Raw genomic sequence first — 17017 nt, forward strand, 5'->3', positions numbered from 1 at the left:
AAAGCTTGGTAGCACTGAAGGTGCTTTAGATATGAAGCAACTTCAACCCCATGACTGTTCTGCAGTGGAGTAAACCCCAAGCCATCTGTATCACACATGTTTTTAGGTCAGAAGACTTTTGGCCCCACAACATCTCTGCTGCAAAGGTGTGCTTGGCTCCCAAAAACACTTTGCTTCAAAGCCCTTTTCAGTTGTAGAAACACTCAGCCATTAGGTACCTGACACTGTAAACAATTGCTTAGCAGCCTGTCCTGGTGGATCATATGAAATGCAGTTTGGCATGCGAGATTTATCGAACCAAGATGGGGCTCTGGCCTCCTTGACACGCTGCATTGGCCTTATCTGAAGGAGTTCTGCTTAAATTCCAAAGAGAGTTTTTTTTTTTTTTTAATTGCCTCAGCATGAACTTGTTTCCTATGATATATTTTTTTATTTTTTTTAAGCTGCAACTGCTCCTATTGCTTTCATGTCTGCTTTTTATGCAGCTATTATCCTAAAAGAAACTTTTTTACTTGACAGTGTTTACGGTAGTGCAATGGTTCCAGGAACCAGTGTGAACTTGGCTGCGTCAGCCCAACCAGAGAGTAAGTGTGGCTGCGCTGAATTATTGAAGGGAAGAGGAAGCGGTACTTGGATGTCTTTTTGGGCAGGTTTCCTGGAATGACAGATTGATGGCATGAACCATAGGGTAAATGGAAAGGCAGACCTAGCAAGAGAAGAGAACAAGAAAAACTCAAAGCAAAATGGCAGAAAAACAGGACTTTAGTCACATTTGATGTGAATTCAGCTCTCTGCTGGTTTCTTCATTCTAGATAATTACAATTGAACAACTCTTGATGCAGGCGCTTCGTGCTGAAACACGGCCCATGTCGGGTCAATGGTACAAGATTTATGTACAAGACATATGGCATGCAATTAAAGGTTATGTCCCGCGTGTGAAGGCTCCTGATACTTTTTTTTTTTTCCTGTTTGGACTTTTTGTGCTTTGAACCCTCTTTGTTGTTGTTTGGCCAAATGATGCTAGCCATGAAGACCCCCTCCCCTAAAATTCTTTGCCCTCAAGTTTGATCATAAAGCTGTGACCTAGAACAATCTGTAACTAAATCATTATTTCCATATCCATTTTTATTGAGGTAATTATATTTAACATATGAAGTCATTAATTGAACTATCTGAACCAAACTAATAAGATTGTCTGCATATATTATGTATCTATCTATATATTTCTATCTATCTATCTATATTTCTATCTATATATAAATATAGATATACTAGCTACAATATGCACACTAAGAAGGGACTATTAAATATTAGGGAGGGGGGTGGATGATAGAAAAGCGCCAAGGATGAGTTGGGGGAAGCGAAGAGGAAAGCTGGAGGCAGCCCATCTCCCTTATAAACCTCACTTTCTTCATAAATAGTTAAATGCCTCATATTCATGGATCTGCATTAATATTCTCATGTTTTAATGCTTGTTATTTAACTGTGTTCATAAGTAATGGACCTAAATAGTTGCTTACCAATCTTGCACAGATTTTTTGCTGATGTAGTATTAACATACATTATTCAACTACTACTAATATGCATTTCTGCTGCTTTTAATATAGGTAAATGTCATTATGAATATAAGAAGTTACCAAAATTCCAGCAATTATAAGAAAATAGTGATTAAAACAAGTGTCGCTATACTTTTGTTGTTACCATTGAGGTTTTTTTTAAATAGATTTTTAGGGATCCTCAGAATATATGGTACACTTAAACATATATATTATGTTCTTCATGCAAAAGTGGCTCTTTCCTCACAGGTCCTGATTTTTTAACAAAACTCTTCTTAAATAATTTAAATAAAATATCTTTAACGTGCTTTCACAGTATTTAACTTTAGAATACTGTTCAGCTGACTGTTAATAAAGTCAGACTTGATGCCAACATGGCCAACTTTCTTTTCCTTCATCAGTGTAGCAGTCCGCTGAAAAAAGTATAAAGTAATGATCAGTAACAAGTAATGAATATAAGCACAGTTCAATACAAGTTTCCTTCTGGACCTCAGCAATTGTGAGTCCTGAATCATGCCATGATGTCAGTTATGCAATGGCTACACCATTCCAACCTTAGTTAGCCAGGGGAGTGGAAGACCTGACTCGGGGATCGAATCAGAGACCTTCCATACGACAGTGCATTTCCACTAAGCCATCAAGCCAGTCAAAGCAGAAACCTTTTAATAGCAATTCTAATTACTAATGTTCTTTCCCGTAATAATTTATAGCTGTCCTATTGCAGAACCAGCTAGTGGCAGATCATGGGCACAATCCATTGATGAAGAAAGTTTTTGATGTATACATCTGTGTTCTTCAAAAGAATCAGTCTGAGACTGCATTAAAAAATGTATTTGCTGCTTTGCGGTCATTAATTTATAAGGTAAGTAGATACTTATAAGGTGACTGGAAATGAACATTTGTTTCTTGAGTTAATTTAATGCCTCTTAAATGTATGTAAATTGTAAATGTTTGTATTTAGCTAATTAGGTGTATTTGAGAGTACCAAAAAATAAATCCTCATTTTATAACTTGTCGCTTATTTTGAGCCTGTTTTTACTAAAAAGAAATATACAAAATATAAAATAGTCTGTGGGTGTTTAGCTCTTACACCCCATAGATGCAATAGCAATTCTTTGAGAAGGGCACTCTTCCATATTGTATTTCTACACAAACATCTCTCATCCTCAACCAGCTCTTCACCCGCCTCCCACCCCAAAATACAACAGAATAACATTAGGGGCGATCTCGAACTAAAGTGCAGTTGTAGAAGCAATTAGGCAAGCACTAAAAATTGCTTGCTTACAAGAGAACTAAAGGCAGGAGGTAAAAGGGTAGACCATTAAGACTCCAAAGCGACTGGAACTCTTTCCCTTGTTTCTCCTTTTTGGCATCCACTCTGTCTTTCTATAGCTGAGTGAGCTCATTTGTGCCTGCCATTGAAGCATGCTAGGTGCCACAAATCTATAGAATACTAGCACGTGTGAGAGACACCAATAATTGGCATTTACTCACGTAAATGTTTCACCAGTTTTTTTAAAACCTTCCTGTGCTCTGAGGTTTAAATATTTGACTTGTTTTCAGTTTCCCTCTACGTTCTATGAAGGAAGAGCTGACATGTGTGCTGCCTTGTGCTATGAAGTCCTAAAATGCTGCAATTCCAAGCTGAGCACTATTCGTACAGATGCATCACAGTTGCTCTACTTTCTTATGAGAAATAACTTTGATTACACTGGAAAAAAATCCTTTGTAAGAACCCATCTGCAGGTTAGTACAGTTTACAATTATTCCTTTTGGGGTGTTATTTACTACTACTACTACTTAGCATTTCTATAGCGCTGCCAGGGTTACGCAGTGCTGTACAAGTTTAAACATGGGGAAGGACAGTCCCTGCTCAAGAGAGCTTACAATCTAAAGGTAACAAACTATGTAGTCAGTGTAGGTATCATGAATGGGGAAGGTGGTTAGGCGCCAAAAGCAAGGGAGAAGAGATGGGCTTTGAGTAAGGACTTGAAAATGGGCAGGGAGGGCGCATGGCATATGGGCTCGGGAAGTCTGTTCCAGGCATAAGGTGATGCGAGGCAGAAGGGGCGGAGTCTGGAGTTAGCGGTGGTGGAGAAGGGTACAGATAGGAGTGATTTGTCCTGAGAGCGGAGGTTACGGGTGGGAACATACGGGGAGAGGAGGGTAGAGAGGTAATGTGCTAATGCCACCAAGATGTGTTATTTGCTTCAAAGCCCATTGCATTAAAGTGGACCTTGTAGCAAATAATGATTATTGCGTCAGTTTTGGTCACCGTATCTCAAGAAAGATATAGCAGAATTAGAAAAGGTTCAAAGAAGAGAGATCAAAATGATAAAGGGGATGGAACTGCTCCCAAATGAGGAAAGGCTATGGAGATTAGGACTCTTCAGCTTGGAAAAAAGACAGATAAGGGTGGATGTGATTGAGATCTATAAAATCCTGAGAGGTGTAGAACGGGTAAAAGTGAATCGATTTTTCATTCTTTCAAAAAGGCCAAATTCGATGAAATTATATGGAAATATTTTTTCACTCAAACAGTTAAGCTCTGGAATTCGTTGTTTGAGGGTGTGGTATATCAGTTTGGACAAGTTCCTGGAGGAAAAGTCCATAATCTTTTTATTGCGATGGACATGGGGAAGCCACTGCTTGCCCTGGGATTGGTAGCATGGAATGTTGATACTAATTGGGTTTCCGCAAGGTACTTGTGACCTTGATTAGCCACTGTTGGAAGCAGGATACTGAGCTAGATGGACCATTGGTCTGACCCATTATGGCTATTCTTATCTATTTTCTCAAGAACTGTTATTTTTTTTTAATGAAAATCTTTCCTCATTTAGTAAATGATATGTAATAGAATAGTTTTTATAGAGTCTTGCCTTTTTATAGTTTATTAATTTTATTATACTGCCTTTTGTTGGATAACAGCACATCAGTGTACAATGATTAATAGTAACAGAAGAAAACAAACTACGATTCTGATAGAAAAGTGCACAGAAAAAGTAATAGAATGGAAATAAGTACAAATGAGAAAATAGATGGCACTGCTGGCCACTGTAAGTGACATTGACAAGTGATAATGTAACGGGGGACAAATGAGGCTGGGAATATTATGAACCATAGGCTATGGAAAACAGATGGGTTTTGATTAGATTCTTAAATTTGGGGTAGGAGAGCTCCAATCTGTGGGGCATACACTGATAACACTCTTTTGAAGTGTTATTGGAAATGTGACACAGTGTAGATTACAGAAGAAAGTGACTCCACATTCTGGTATTAGTGGAGTGTCTGGAAAGAAATTGTGTTTTCTTTATCTATAGACCCGGATCCATAACACTCAGATAATAACAGAACTAACGCCACATCCAAGTGTATTGTAAAAATAGATTGCTTATTTACAATAGCAGCAAGAACAAAATGAAAATTCAAGAGTCATGAAATAGTCTTGTCTTATGAAAATAGCACAGAGTAAAAGCACATAGATCCCTAAGCTAGGCTGCTAATTCAGCCAGTTACTCTAAACCCACAACACTTACAAATAGGGGTGGGCAGTTGTATTTTAATGCGTTAATAGTGTTTTAACGCTAGCTGATTTTTTTTTATGCAGAACCCCCCCCCCCCCCCCCGCTTCCTCAGCATTTACCTCCAAAGCAGGTCTCGGGCTTTTCTTCTGTTCCTCACTGCCTCAAAGTCCTTTTTCTTCCTCTGCACCGGGCTCTGCAGGTACTTGACCATGCCGTGCAGGAAATTGTGGAAGTCTCGTGGTTTCAAGTCCCATGAGACCACCCTAGCTTCCTGTACAGCGCAGCTCAAGTATCTGCAGAGCCCAGTGCAGGGGAAGAAAAAGGACTTTGAGGCAGCGAGGAAGAAAAGCCTGAGCCCTGCTGTTTAGGTAAACACGAGGCGAAGGGGGTGGGTCTGGGTTTAAAAAATGGGGGGTGGGGCATGAGAGAATCTGGGTGAAAGCTGGGGAGAGTGTATGAGATGAGCCGTTGACTTGTTTCTATCCTAGGGATTTTTAGACTCTTCTTTTTAATGTTTTTTTAGTGCTCAATGTGAGGTTTTTTAATATAGCAATTCTGACGGCAACCAGTTCAAATACAGGAAAGCGCCAAAAGAATGAAATACAACACTAAGCTAAGTGTTGCATTTCATTCTTTTGGCGCTTTCCTGTATTTGACACTGGTTATACTGCAGAATTGTTTTGAGGGTGTATGAGAGTCTGGGTGAAGGCTGGGGAGGGGGCATCGGAGAAACAATGAAGGCTGGGGAGGAGAGCATGAAAGAGAGAAAAAAGGGCATGAGAGATGATTGTACTTAATAGGAGAGAGCCAGTAGGAAAGGGCGAGGGAAATGGCAAAAATGCATGGTGTGATTAATCGCGATTAAACACTCAATTAAATTTTTTGATTGCCTGCCTCTACTTACAAAACAACTATACATGGCAACTATGGAACCTGAATGAATATGGTACTGGAGATTCAGCAGGTGGCAGAGGTTCCTCAGACAGGTCAGTCAGATGCAGAGCAGGGGCTGCACTTCAGATGGAATGCAAATAGCAGCCTTTTGCCTAGGTCTACAGCCTCTTTTTTACAGAAATCACAAGCTGCAGCTGGGTTAGTGATGTGCATTGTGGCCTTGTTGTCGATGCCAAATTACGTTATCTCCAATGTGACTTGAGAGGCCAAAATATTGTCTCACTGGCACCACGTTGAAGGGGTCACCTTGACAATGAGACGGGTTTCATAAACAATGTACGGTGTTTTCCATCCACAGCGCCTCTCCAGCTGCAAGGGACATGCCAGTAGTCCTTCGCTGGTCTGACCATGACAGTGTTGATAACCTTGCTTTCTCCGAGGACAAGCAGGCTTATAGATTCTCACAAGTGGGTGATGACGACCCATGTCGCCCAGTCCAGGACTTATGAAAAGCATAAGCAGAGCTTTGTGGGCCGCGAGACACGCTCCACCGCTCATATGCGAGTGCCTTCCTACCCGCACCGAGAACATGGTTTCCTCAGTTCTTTTTATACCGCGGTGAGGAGAAGGGTGTTTTTGTTGTTTGTTTGTTTTTTTTACTGACTCCTCATAAAAAGCCAAAGAGCTTTTTATGCCTTTTGTCAAGTTTTTTTCATCCTTTATTGTGTTCCCTGTGTGGAACCCCCCCTTTCTTATATTTTCCTTTCATTTCTAGTTTATTTTGCCTGGTTTTAAGTTTCCTTTCTTTTTCGTTGTCATTTAGCCGCTTTTAGACCTTGACTTCGGCAGGGATTTTTCCCTTTACGTTTTCTGTGCCTTGCCCCTTTTTCCAGGCACCATCGCTTCATCTAATTTAGCCAAGGAAGTTTTTCCTTCCATGTCCACGAAGGGTCCCAGTGGCTTTAAGCACTGTACCCGGTACAGTCGGATGAGCTCTGGGAAAGAAACCCATTCCTGGTGTCTTCAGTGTCTCAGGCCAGACTATAGCCCCACTAATTGTGTTCTCTGCCTTCGTATGAAGAAGGACCCACATTTCCAGAGAGGCTCAACAAAAGAGGATTTTTAGAATCAAGTCCAGTTCCTCGACATTGGCATTGATGTCGAGCATTGCATTGGGAGTGTCGCTAAGCATGGCTGCTGCTAGACCCTTAGACACTGGGAGCAGTGAAGCATCGAGTGGGTCTCCACCTGCCTCAAGGCCTCCTGCTGTGCAGAGCCCCCGGGACCATCCATCGTCGGACCTGACCCCGAGACAACATGTGGATTCGATATCGTCCTCAGCACCGAGGAACCTTGATGACAAGCTTCGGGTGAAGGCCAAGAAGTATTGCCATCGATTGCCCTGAACACATGGTGCTGGGAGCTTCAGGACATCGAAGGATTCGGCACCTAAAAAGCGTCTGTGCTGGGAGGACCTCTTCCCTCCATACAGGAGGTGTCGATGTGTCGGTCTCCGAGTAGCCAAGACCCAGCTCCTGCATCGACTCAGCAGTTCTGCAACCTGTTCCTGAGCCAGCACCCAAGCCTTTCCCGGTGTCAGCTCTCGATGAGCGTATCCAGGCCTTTCTCCTTGAGCTGCTGGATGGCTGCCTGCAGAAGTGTGCATCAGCATCGGGGGTGCTTGTACCTACCCTGCCTCCTGTTGCGGCCCCACTTGGCCCTCAACCTGCAATGCGACCTCTGACGGTGCATACAAACTGGTGTTGATTGCCACCTAAGCTAGCAAGAAAACACAAGGGAGGCTAGGCAGAATACTAGACTAGGACTCTCAGACAAATAATACCACATTAGGTAGAAAGCAGACAGGCTCAAGAACAAGGACTGAAAGCCGCAAAGCAGCCACTAAGAAAGAAACACAAACAGGTAAGAGTGAGGACTGAAAACTGCCAAGCAGCCACTAAGAAAGAAACACAGACAACCAAGAACTAGACAAGGAATACAGACCAGAAACAAGACTAGGAACTAGGCAATAAACCAAAGGTAAGCTACACACAGACTGACAAGAACTGGACAAGGAACTCAGACAAGAAACTAGACTAGGCAGAAGTGCAACAGAGCACACCAACAAACCCAGAGACCTTAGGCATTGCAAAGGCAAACTCAGAAGGTTTCCAGGTGGTTAATAAGCCCATCAGCGGCTGAAGCTTAGCTGCAGGAATCACAAGGCAGCTACCGGTGAGGCTAGCTGCCAAACTTCAAACCAAGTCTGGAGGGCTAGAATATCTGGACCGGACTGGAATGAAAGTCTGGAATGTGTAGGGAGACAGCAAGACAGTCTGTGGCAGCCACCGGTTCTGGCCACCAGAGGGCAAAGAGAGCACAGCCAAGGAAAACAGTCCCAATCGCGACAGTGCCTCATAGGGAGGCTGTGATTGTCTCTTTCCATGAGGTACACCATGAAGACTTTGTTCGGAATTGAGCCACTTAATTTCTGCCACCTGAAGTACTTGACCTGGAAGGTCATTTTCTTGGTGACTGTTAATGTAGAGTCAGTGAGCTTCAGACCTTAGTGGTAGATTTACCTTATACTAAGTTTCATTTCAACAGAGTAGTCCTCTGCACGCACCCTAAGTTTCTGCCGAAAGTGGTGTCGGAGTTCCATCTGAACCAGTCAGTTGTCTTGCCAACGTTCTTTCCCCAACCTCATGCCCAAACTGGTGAAAGCAGCTTGCATACCTTGGATTGCAAGAGAGTACTGGCCTACTACCTGGAGTGGACCAGGCCCCATAGACAAGTCCGCCCAACTTTTTATTTATTTTTTAAAAATCCCAACAGGATGAGGGTCGCCATTGGGAAACGCATCATTTTTAATTGGCTGGCAGATTGCATTTCCTTCACTTATGCCCAGGCTTGGCTGGACTTAGAGGGTCATGTCACGGCTCACAATGTCAGAGCCATGGTTGCATCGGTAGCCCATTCGAGATCAGCCTCCATTGAAGAAATTTGCAAGGGTGTGACATGGTCTTCAGTTCACACATTCACATCATACTACTGCCTTGAGCAGGATACCCGACGTGACAGTCGATTAGGGCAGACAGTGTTTTAGAAACTGTTTGGGATCTAGAATTCAGCTCCACCCTCCTAGGCCTGTTTTATTCTGTTCCAGGCTGCACTCTCATTCAGATTATATATAGTTTTAGGTTAATCCTTATGTCCTCACCATTGCGAGGCCCAATTGACTGGTGTGTGTTGTTTTTGGTGAGCCTTCACATCACACTACTGCCTTGAGCAGGATACTCGACATGACAGTTCAGGCAGATGGTGTTGCAGAATCTGTTTGGGGTCTAGAATCCAACTCCACCTTCGTAGGTCCGTTTTATTCTGTTCCAGGCTGCACTCTCATTCAGATTGTATATAGTTTTAGGTTAATCTTCATGTCCTCGCCATTGCGAGGCCCAATTGACCAATGTTTTTGGTGAGCCTGGATGCTCGGGATTCCCCTCTTGTGAGAATCTATAATCCTGCTTGTCCTTGGAGAAAGCAAAAATACTTACCTGTAGCAGGTATTCTCCGAGGACAGGAGGCTTTATATTCTCACAATCCCTTCCACCTCCCCTTGGAGTTGTCTCCTTTTTTATTTTTACTTTTTTGCAGTAATATAAAACTGAGGAGACCACGTTCTCACGGTGACACTCGCTCATGTGTGGTGGAGCATGTCTCACACTGCACAAAGCTCTGCTTATGCTTTTTATAATTCCCAGACCTGGTGACACTGGTCGATGTCACCCAGTTGTGAGCATATAAAGCCTGCTGTCCTTGGAGAATCCGGTACATTGGCATCCTTGGCAACGTTCTATTCTGTATGCAAGGCCAAGGCTTATTAGACAACATTCCTATGAAAGAGGAGATCAGCTTGAGACTGCATTTGCATTTAGTGTCAAGCTGGTAATGCTGGATAGTGCCATGTATTATAATCCTATATTCCTTTGTTATATAGGAGCATACAGTGCTGTATATAGTGCTTGATGCAGGGGCCCTTTACCCCCACAAATCGTAAATGCTTTTGGAAGTTAATTCCAAATGAAGGGGGCTAAACAATACAATGCTGAAGAGTGGTTCGATTCCAGGTGAGCAGAGAATACAAGAGGAAAGTGCATATGACAATCTTTAAGTGACGAAGTGAACAAGAGGGGAATATATGGGATTATTAGAGATGAAAGTTGTAGATTAAGGTAACAATTTAAAGTTGAACCCTTGATGAAACAGGAAGCCAGTGATGTCTGAGCAATGTTGTAATGCAATCAAACCATCCAGCATAGCAAAGAATTGTAATAGCTGTATTCTGGATACTTGACGTAAGATAGACTTGGTAATTCCAGTGTAGACAATACTACAGTAATCCACTTGTCAGATGACTAATGCAAGAAGCAGGGTAATCTGAGAGGAGATGTCAAGTAAACAGCATATACTCAGTATATTGAGTTTTGTTTCGTACTGTAGTTTGGCCTCATCAGATCTTGTTGCATCTAGAGATCATTGCTTCAAAGATAACAAATTCATGAGTATTCCTCTTTTAGAGGAATGTAAGTTAGATCATTTATCATAACAAAGATATGTGAACGTAAACTTCACTTCAGGGTCATTCTGTATATGTACATCAAGTACTAGTTGTAGCCCACTAAAGTCATGTATCCAAAGTTCATATTCTTTAGGACAGTCAAATTTAGCTATAAACAGCTAATTTTAGATTCATTAGTATCAGGGTTTAACCATTCAACTAACACAAGAAAGGACCTCACCTGTAAGCCGATAACATTGTGTGCCAAGGTACAAGAATCCCAAAGCTGCTGAGTATTGGATGCTACCTATTTGCATTTTTGTGGGCACACTGTATATGAATGATAGCCTCCTTAGAATTTAAGCACATATTCATGCTCATCCCACTGTATTCGGTTTGGCCTACTTTTGAAGAAGAACCCTTTCAGTTAAAGTTTGCTTCTATAAGATTATATTGGTTATAGATGTGTTTGGTGAGCATATGTACTTGTACATTAAGTGGCTTCTTTGTCTTTCTGTTATTCTTAAAGGTTATTATTTCAGTAAGCCAGTTGATAGCAGATGTGGTTGGAATTGGCGGAACCAGGTTCCAGCAGTCTCTTTCCATCATTAATAACTGTGCCAACAGTGACCGGCTTATCAAGGTTAGTAAAGCATATTATTAAAGGTTTTAATTTTTTTTATTTGCTTATATATTTTATGCCTTGTGCATTTAATGTATTTATGATGTATCTTTTTTGCCATACTACACTTGTGGGTGCTTAGCAGTACAAGAAATATAGTTTTTTTTTTCTCACTGCACAGTCAAGCTGCGGGATTTGTTATCAGAAGATGTGATCAAGATAGCACAGCTGGGTTTAAAAGGGGTTTAGGCAAGTTCCTGAAAGTAATCTCCATAAATCATTTTATGAGAAGGAATGGATCTGATTTTTGGAATCCTTCTAGGTACTTGTAATCTTCATTGGCCACTGTAGTTGATAGAATGCTGGGTTTAGATGTACCTGTGTTCTGGCCTACAGTGTCACACCTTATGTTCTTAAGTTTTTGACACTTCTTGAAGGTTGACCATTGTTTTATTCTTCTACTCCTTCTTTAAAGGGCATGCAAATGTATCTAAGCTTACAGTGAAATTAGTGGTGGTTCCAGGTTCTCAGAATTGCTTAAGATTGAACATCAGATACAGTATGCATGAAATTAAAAACAACGTTTTGTAATTTTTGTCTTTTAGCACACTACGTTTTCTTCTGATGTAAAGGACTTAACAAAGCGGATTCGCACAGTCTTGATGGCTACAGCACAGATGAAAGAGCATGAAAACGATCCAGAAATGCTAGTTGACCTTCAGTACAGTTTGGCAAAGTCCTATGCAAGTACTCCTGAGCTGAGAAAGACATGGCTAGATAGCATGGCAAGGATTCATGTGAAAAATGGAGACCTTTCAGAGGTAGCACAATATTTCAATGTGTATACAGATCTGTTGATAGAATTACAGCCTTTATTTAGAGATAATATAGATGAAGTATGCTAAAGTGAAAATATAAAAATCTTTTCTTCCCTCACAAGCCCTTTTCCACCTTTGTGACTTAACAATACAAAATATTTGTCAATAGTAGACATCAGTTAAGAAGAGAGCACAGCTGTAAAGTTAACCAGCATTCTCCCCAAAAAAAAAGTTTTGTGTTAATTTAGGAGTATTTATGCAATTAATAGTAAAGTTGTTTTCTCAGAGAACAAGCAGGACATTGTTTCTTACATATGAGTGACATCTGATGGAGCCCAGTGGGGACCCTACCCAGCATTATATAGCTTTAAGAATCCTTTAGTAGCATCCTGCTGCATGTGCACGAGTGCCTTTCTGTCCAACATGGGTGTGCTCTCCTCAGCGTATCATTTATATTTTTTGAATGCCTTCCTCATGGTTTGCAGGGGGGGGGTTCTTCGTAGTTTTGTTTTTCTTCCTTCCTAATTTATTTCTTAGCTTTTTTTCAACCAGTTTGGTTTCTTTAATTTTTTTCACTACTCCAGAAGCCCGCTTACGCCTGAGTTCTGGTTTCCCTATCTCTCATAATTGAACCATTTGATTTTGCGTTAGCTATTTTTCCCCCATGTCACAAAAAGCTCCCAGTGGCTTTAAGACATGCTTTAAGTGCAACAAAAGTCATTTCTGGGACTGACCCCCACAATTGGTGTCTGTCATGCCTGTGTTCTCTGTTTATAAATTCAGAAAAGGACTTAGAAGGGCAGAGAGACCCTGTATAAGAAACATTTTGATGTTTCAAAGACCGATCCATTAATATCGGCATCAGAGGCATTGGTCCATATGGCTGGAGGAGCTGCATTGGACACTAGGGGTACACCGGCATTGAGGAGGTCTCCCCCTGCTTCGACATCAGGCACTGGTAGGGCCTCATTGGGCCAGTCTATATCTGACCCAATGCCAAGGACGTGTCTGGATTCAACGTTGTCCTCATCAACACCAAGGGACCCCGTTGTCAGGTGTAGGCCAAGAAGTACCAGCATTAGTCCCCTTTGAAGCATGGTGCTAAGAGTCCTGAGTCATAGATGCCAAGAAGCATTGGTGCCATGAAGGTTGCTCGCCTTCCATGAAGTTGATACAGATGTCAGTCTCCTGACCACTGGAACCAGCTATCCAATTTGGCACCAACCTCTTTGCAGGCTGTCACCGAATCGATGCCAACCCTGCCTTTACCAATGCCTGCTCTCCAGTAGCAGTTCCAGTCCATGCTGCAAGAGAAGGAGCGGATCCATGCCCATCAAGGGCATTGATGATGGGCATGGTCCTGTCCCAGCCAGTCCTGGAGACACATGCTGCCTGTTCCTCATGTGTCGACACTGACTTCTGGAGGGGGTCAGCCTCAGCAGAGGCAGTGCTACTCCCCATCCCATCAAGACAGGAAGCTCCATCTGGTGTCCAGGGCAGGACCTGCCCCTCTGCGCTCTTTCTTCGAGTCTAAGACACCAGTCTAGTTGCCTGAGGTAGACACAGGTTTAGCCTTTTCAAGAAGAGTACTATGCTAAGTCTGGCTTCAATTTTTTCTGGCTATCTGAGGTAGACCCAGAGGAGGTCTTGAAGGAGGGCTCCTTTGGTCTGCCTTCAGACTCACCAAAGGAACTCTTCTTTGTAAGCTTTTTCAAGGAAGTGGCTAAGGCCATTCCATTTTATTAGATCAAGGTCAAGCCCAGAAGTGCTATTTTGGATCCTTCCAAGGAAGCCGTTTCAATGCCTGTTCATAACATCCTACAGCAGGTGCGGATGAAAAATTGGAAGACCCCTTTTTCTGTGCAGCCTGTTCTTAAGAAGTCAGACTCTTTGTATAGAATCCAGAAGACTCCCAGATTTGAGGAGCCCCAGCTCCCCCACCACTCTATAGTGACCAAATCCAATCTCAAGAGAGCTGAGAGTTCTAAAGCCCATACCTCGGTGCCCCGGGGTGGAATGCTAGAACCTTAGAAAGAATCTTTTGGGAGGAAGGTTTATCAAGCATCTATGTTCTTATCCCACATAGATGCCTACCAGCTCTCCATGAGCATCTTTGTATGGGACTTGGTGCTCAGTATGTCAGAGTTATCAGTCACCCTGACCTCAGGTAAGGCTACAGAACTCCATGAACTAGTAGCCAAGCAGAAGGAGTACTGGAAGCTCTAGGCCTGGGCAGCCAATTCTTTTGATGTGGCATCCAGGCTTTCTGCATTGGATATTGATATGCACACACTCGCCTGGCTGCATATAGTAACATACATAGTAGATGATGGCAGAAAAAGACCTGCACGGTCCATCCAGTCTGCCCAACAAGATAACTCATATGTGCTAATTTTTGTGTATGCCCTACTTTGATTTGTACCTGTGTTCTTCAGGGCACAGACCGTATAAGTCTGCCCAGCACTATCCCCGCCTCCCAACCACTGGCTCTGGCACAGACCGTATAAATCTGCCCAGCACTATCCCCGCCTCCCAACCACCAGCCCTGCCTCCCACCACCGGCTCTGGCACAGACCTACCTAGAGCCAGCTGTTCAGGAAAAGATGGTGGACATCCCCTGCTGAGATGATAATCTTTTGGGGGATAAGGTGGAAGAGGTCATCAACCTCATCAAGAAGAGAACTGACCTTGAAAACTATCTCTCTTCCGCTGCTCCTGCAGCCTCCTTGGAGATATTCAGGTGGGAATTGGAGGAGGCCCTACTACTCTAGGCATAAGTATGCACCTTCAGCCCGGCCTTCCCAGCTGCCCCACTCCAACCCATGGCAGCAGAAGGTTCAGCCAGCATCTTAGTCTAAGCAGGGGACAAGCTTTTTGACTGGCTTCAGGAGAGCATAGCTGCAGTAAAAGTGACTATCCTGGATAGCCTATCATTTGGGCGGGAGGCTAAATTTTTTTCCATCAAAGGTGGCCCATTGTAACCTCTGACCAGTGGGTTCTCAAAATAGTTTAGAGCGGTTATGTTATCAGTTGGCATCACATTCCTCTAAATTGTCCAACAAAGAGCATCATGTTTAAGCTCTCAGCACTGGGCAATACTTGCAGAGGAACTTTCTTCCCTTCTGCAAGCCCATGCGGTTGAGCTCCTACCACCAGGGGAAGAAGGGAAGGGATAAGAATATACAACCTGCAATTATTTAAAACTTTAAATAAAATTGATAAAGCAGATGCTTCGTAAACAAATATGAATTCGGGGAGACCAGATGGCATCACAAAGACGCTCTTAGGTTGTACCATCACCTTTTTTTTTTTATGTACAAATTTTCCTCTTACTAATGCCTAAGAGGAGGGGAAAGCAGCATGTGTTCCCTGTTTCGCCCATTCCAGGACCCCTAAATCCATTCACTGTTGTGGGACTACAGATGGGTACCGGGCTTCATTCTTCACTGCAGAGGGTAGATGAAAGGAGGTATACCATCCTCTCTGCTTGACACAGACACCTTATTCAACCCAGAGCAATAGATACTGCCTACCACTGATTCTGCGGCTCCTTAACAGGCCTACGCAGTTTGAGGAGCAGGGCTGAGTTGACCCGTGCAGCCGTTGGCGGTGCCCACTCAGATTGCAGTCAGCGTTCTACAGGGAGCTAGAGAGAGAGTGAAGGCAACTTTTTTCCTAACTAGCGTTTCAACTGAAGCAGACTTGTTGAGTAAGTCTTTATTGCCTGAAAAATCTTCAAATGTTATCCTTGATGCGATTATAAGAGGCTCTTTTGGGGTTTTTCTGACAGAAATTGTTGTCCCCCTGTTGATACAGTTTCAGAATTCATCTTTTCAGATGGCCCTTTTGGAAAATAGATGTTTTGAGTTTGAAGAATAATATGGATACTAATTCTAAAGTGTAAAAGAGCTTATGGAGAGGCAACAAAGTTTTATAAAGGAAAATATTACTTCAAACCAAAATTCAAGTTTTAAATTTATTATGTCTTACTAACCCACCGGACAACTTACAAGAAATAGAACAGTTCGTTTTGTTAATTTTCCTAAACTTACAGCTGTTGCCCTTCATATAACATTTAAAAGCTGTTTGAAATATTAAAGATTCCAGAACAATCTCTTTCCCCAGTGGCAAAAGTATATTACATTCCACCCTTTGTTAAAAAGGAGCCTAATCAATGTATTGCTGAAGGAAGTGATGTTTGGGTCATAATTTGAACTTGACCCAAACAATAGAAGATGATTCCTTAGGACAACAACTCTATTTGTGAAGTCTGTATTAGAGCCAGATAAAAGATTGGATTCTGAGAATTTTTTCACTATCATAACGTTTTCTGAACTGTAAGATAAATGTCTATCTTGATGTATCAAGGGTGGCCCAAAGAGATGTTGGCAATTTCTAATGTTCTAGGTTATTACAACTGGGAACGTTGTTCTGGCTAAATTTTCCTTGCAAGTGTATTGAATTGTATCTTTTGATCCTGCTTATTTGGATTTATTTTTGGGAGCTAGAACGCCTGGTAATTATGACGCCCGTACATACTGCGGCTCCTTCTACATCTACTCCGTAAATAGAAAACTGTGTATATGCGCTCCTTTTTTTTTCTATTAATGTTCTTGCTTACACTTTTTCTTTGATTTGTGCCTTATCTTCTCCCTTGTAGTGGACTTAAGATGGGATCAGAAATTGGCTGATTGCTATTTTGGAATTGTGGTTTAATTTTCCTTATGTATTACGATTTGATTTTTGTCCTACCATCTTTTCCAATCAACAGTATTCGTGAAAATATATTTGTAAACTTATAAATAGAAAAAAAGCCCAAATATGATTTCATTAATTTCTGGAAACAAAAGTAACACGAACACAGATTTCCAGCAGCAATGCATTCCAAAACTTAACTGGCTGAAACATGAGAGTTTTTATAAAAGTTTTAAAATCTGAAACTCCTAAAATAAAGGAAACCTAAAATAAGATGATTACATGTATACAGTCATCATAATTACATAACAGCCAGACTAAAGTAGATTATCCTTCAAGGCAATAACCTT

At 42.1% G+C, this 17017-nt stretch overlaps 1 protein-coding gene across 1 annotated transcript in view; it reads left to right on the top strand.

Moving 5' to 3' along the window:
• The window catches only part of DOCK9 (dedicator of cytokinesis 9), a 719745-nt gene that overhangs the window by 580101 nt on the left and 122627 nt on the right, over positions 1 to 17017 (top strand). The window contains 4 exon segments of the mRNA XM_030201354.1: positions 2281 to 2418; positions 3120 to 3302; positions 11062 to 11175; positions 11760 to 11975. Of these exon segments, the coding sequence (XP_030057214.1) occupies positions 2281 to 2418; positions 3120 to 3302; positions 11062 to 11175; positions 11760 to 11975 (651 nt within the window).

The sequence above is a fragment of the Microcaecilia unicolor genome, chromosome 4 (genome assembly GCF_901765095.1).
Source record: "Microcaecilia unicolor chromosome 4, aMicUni1.1, whole genome shotgun sequence".
Lineage (NCBI taxonomy): Eukaryota > Metazoa > Chordata > Amphibia > Gymnophiona > Siphonopidae > Microcaecilia > Microcaecilia unicolor.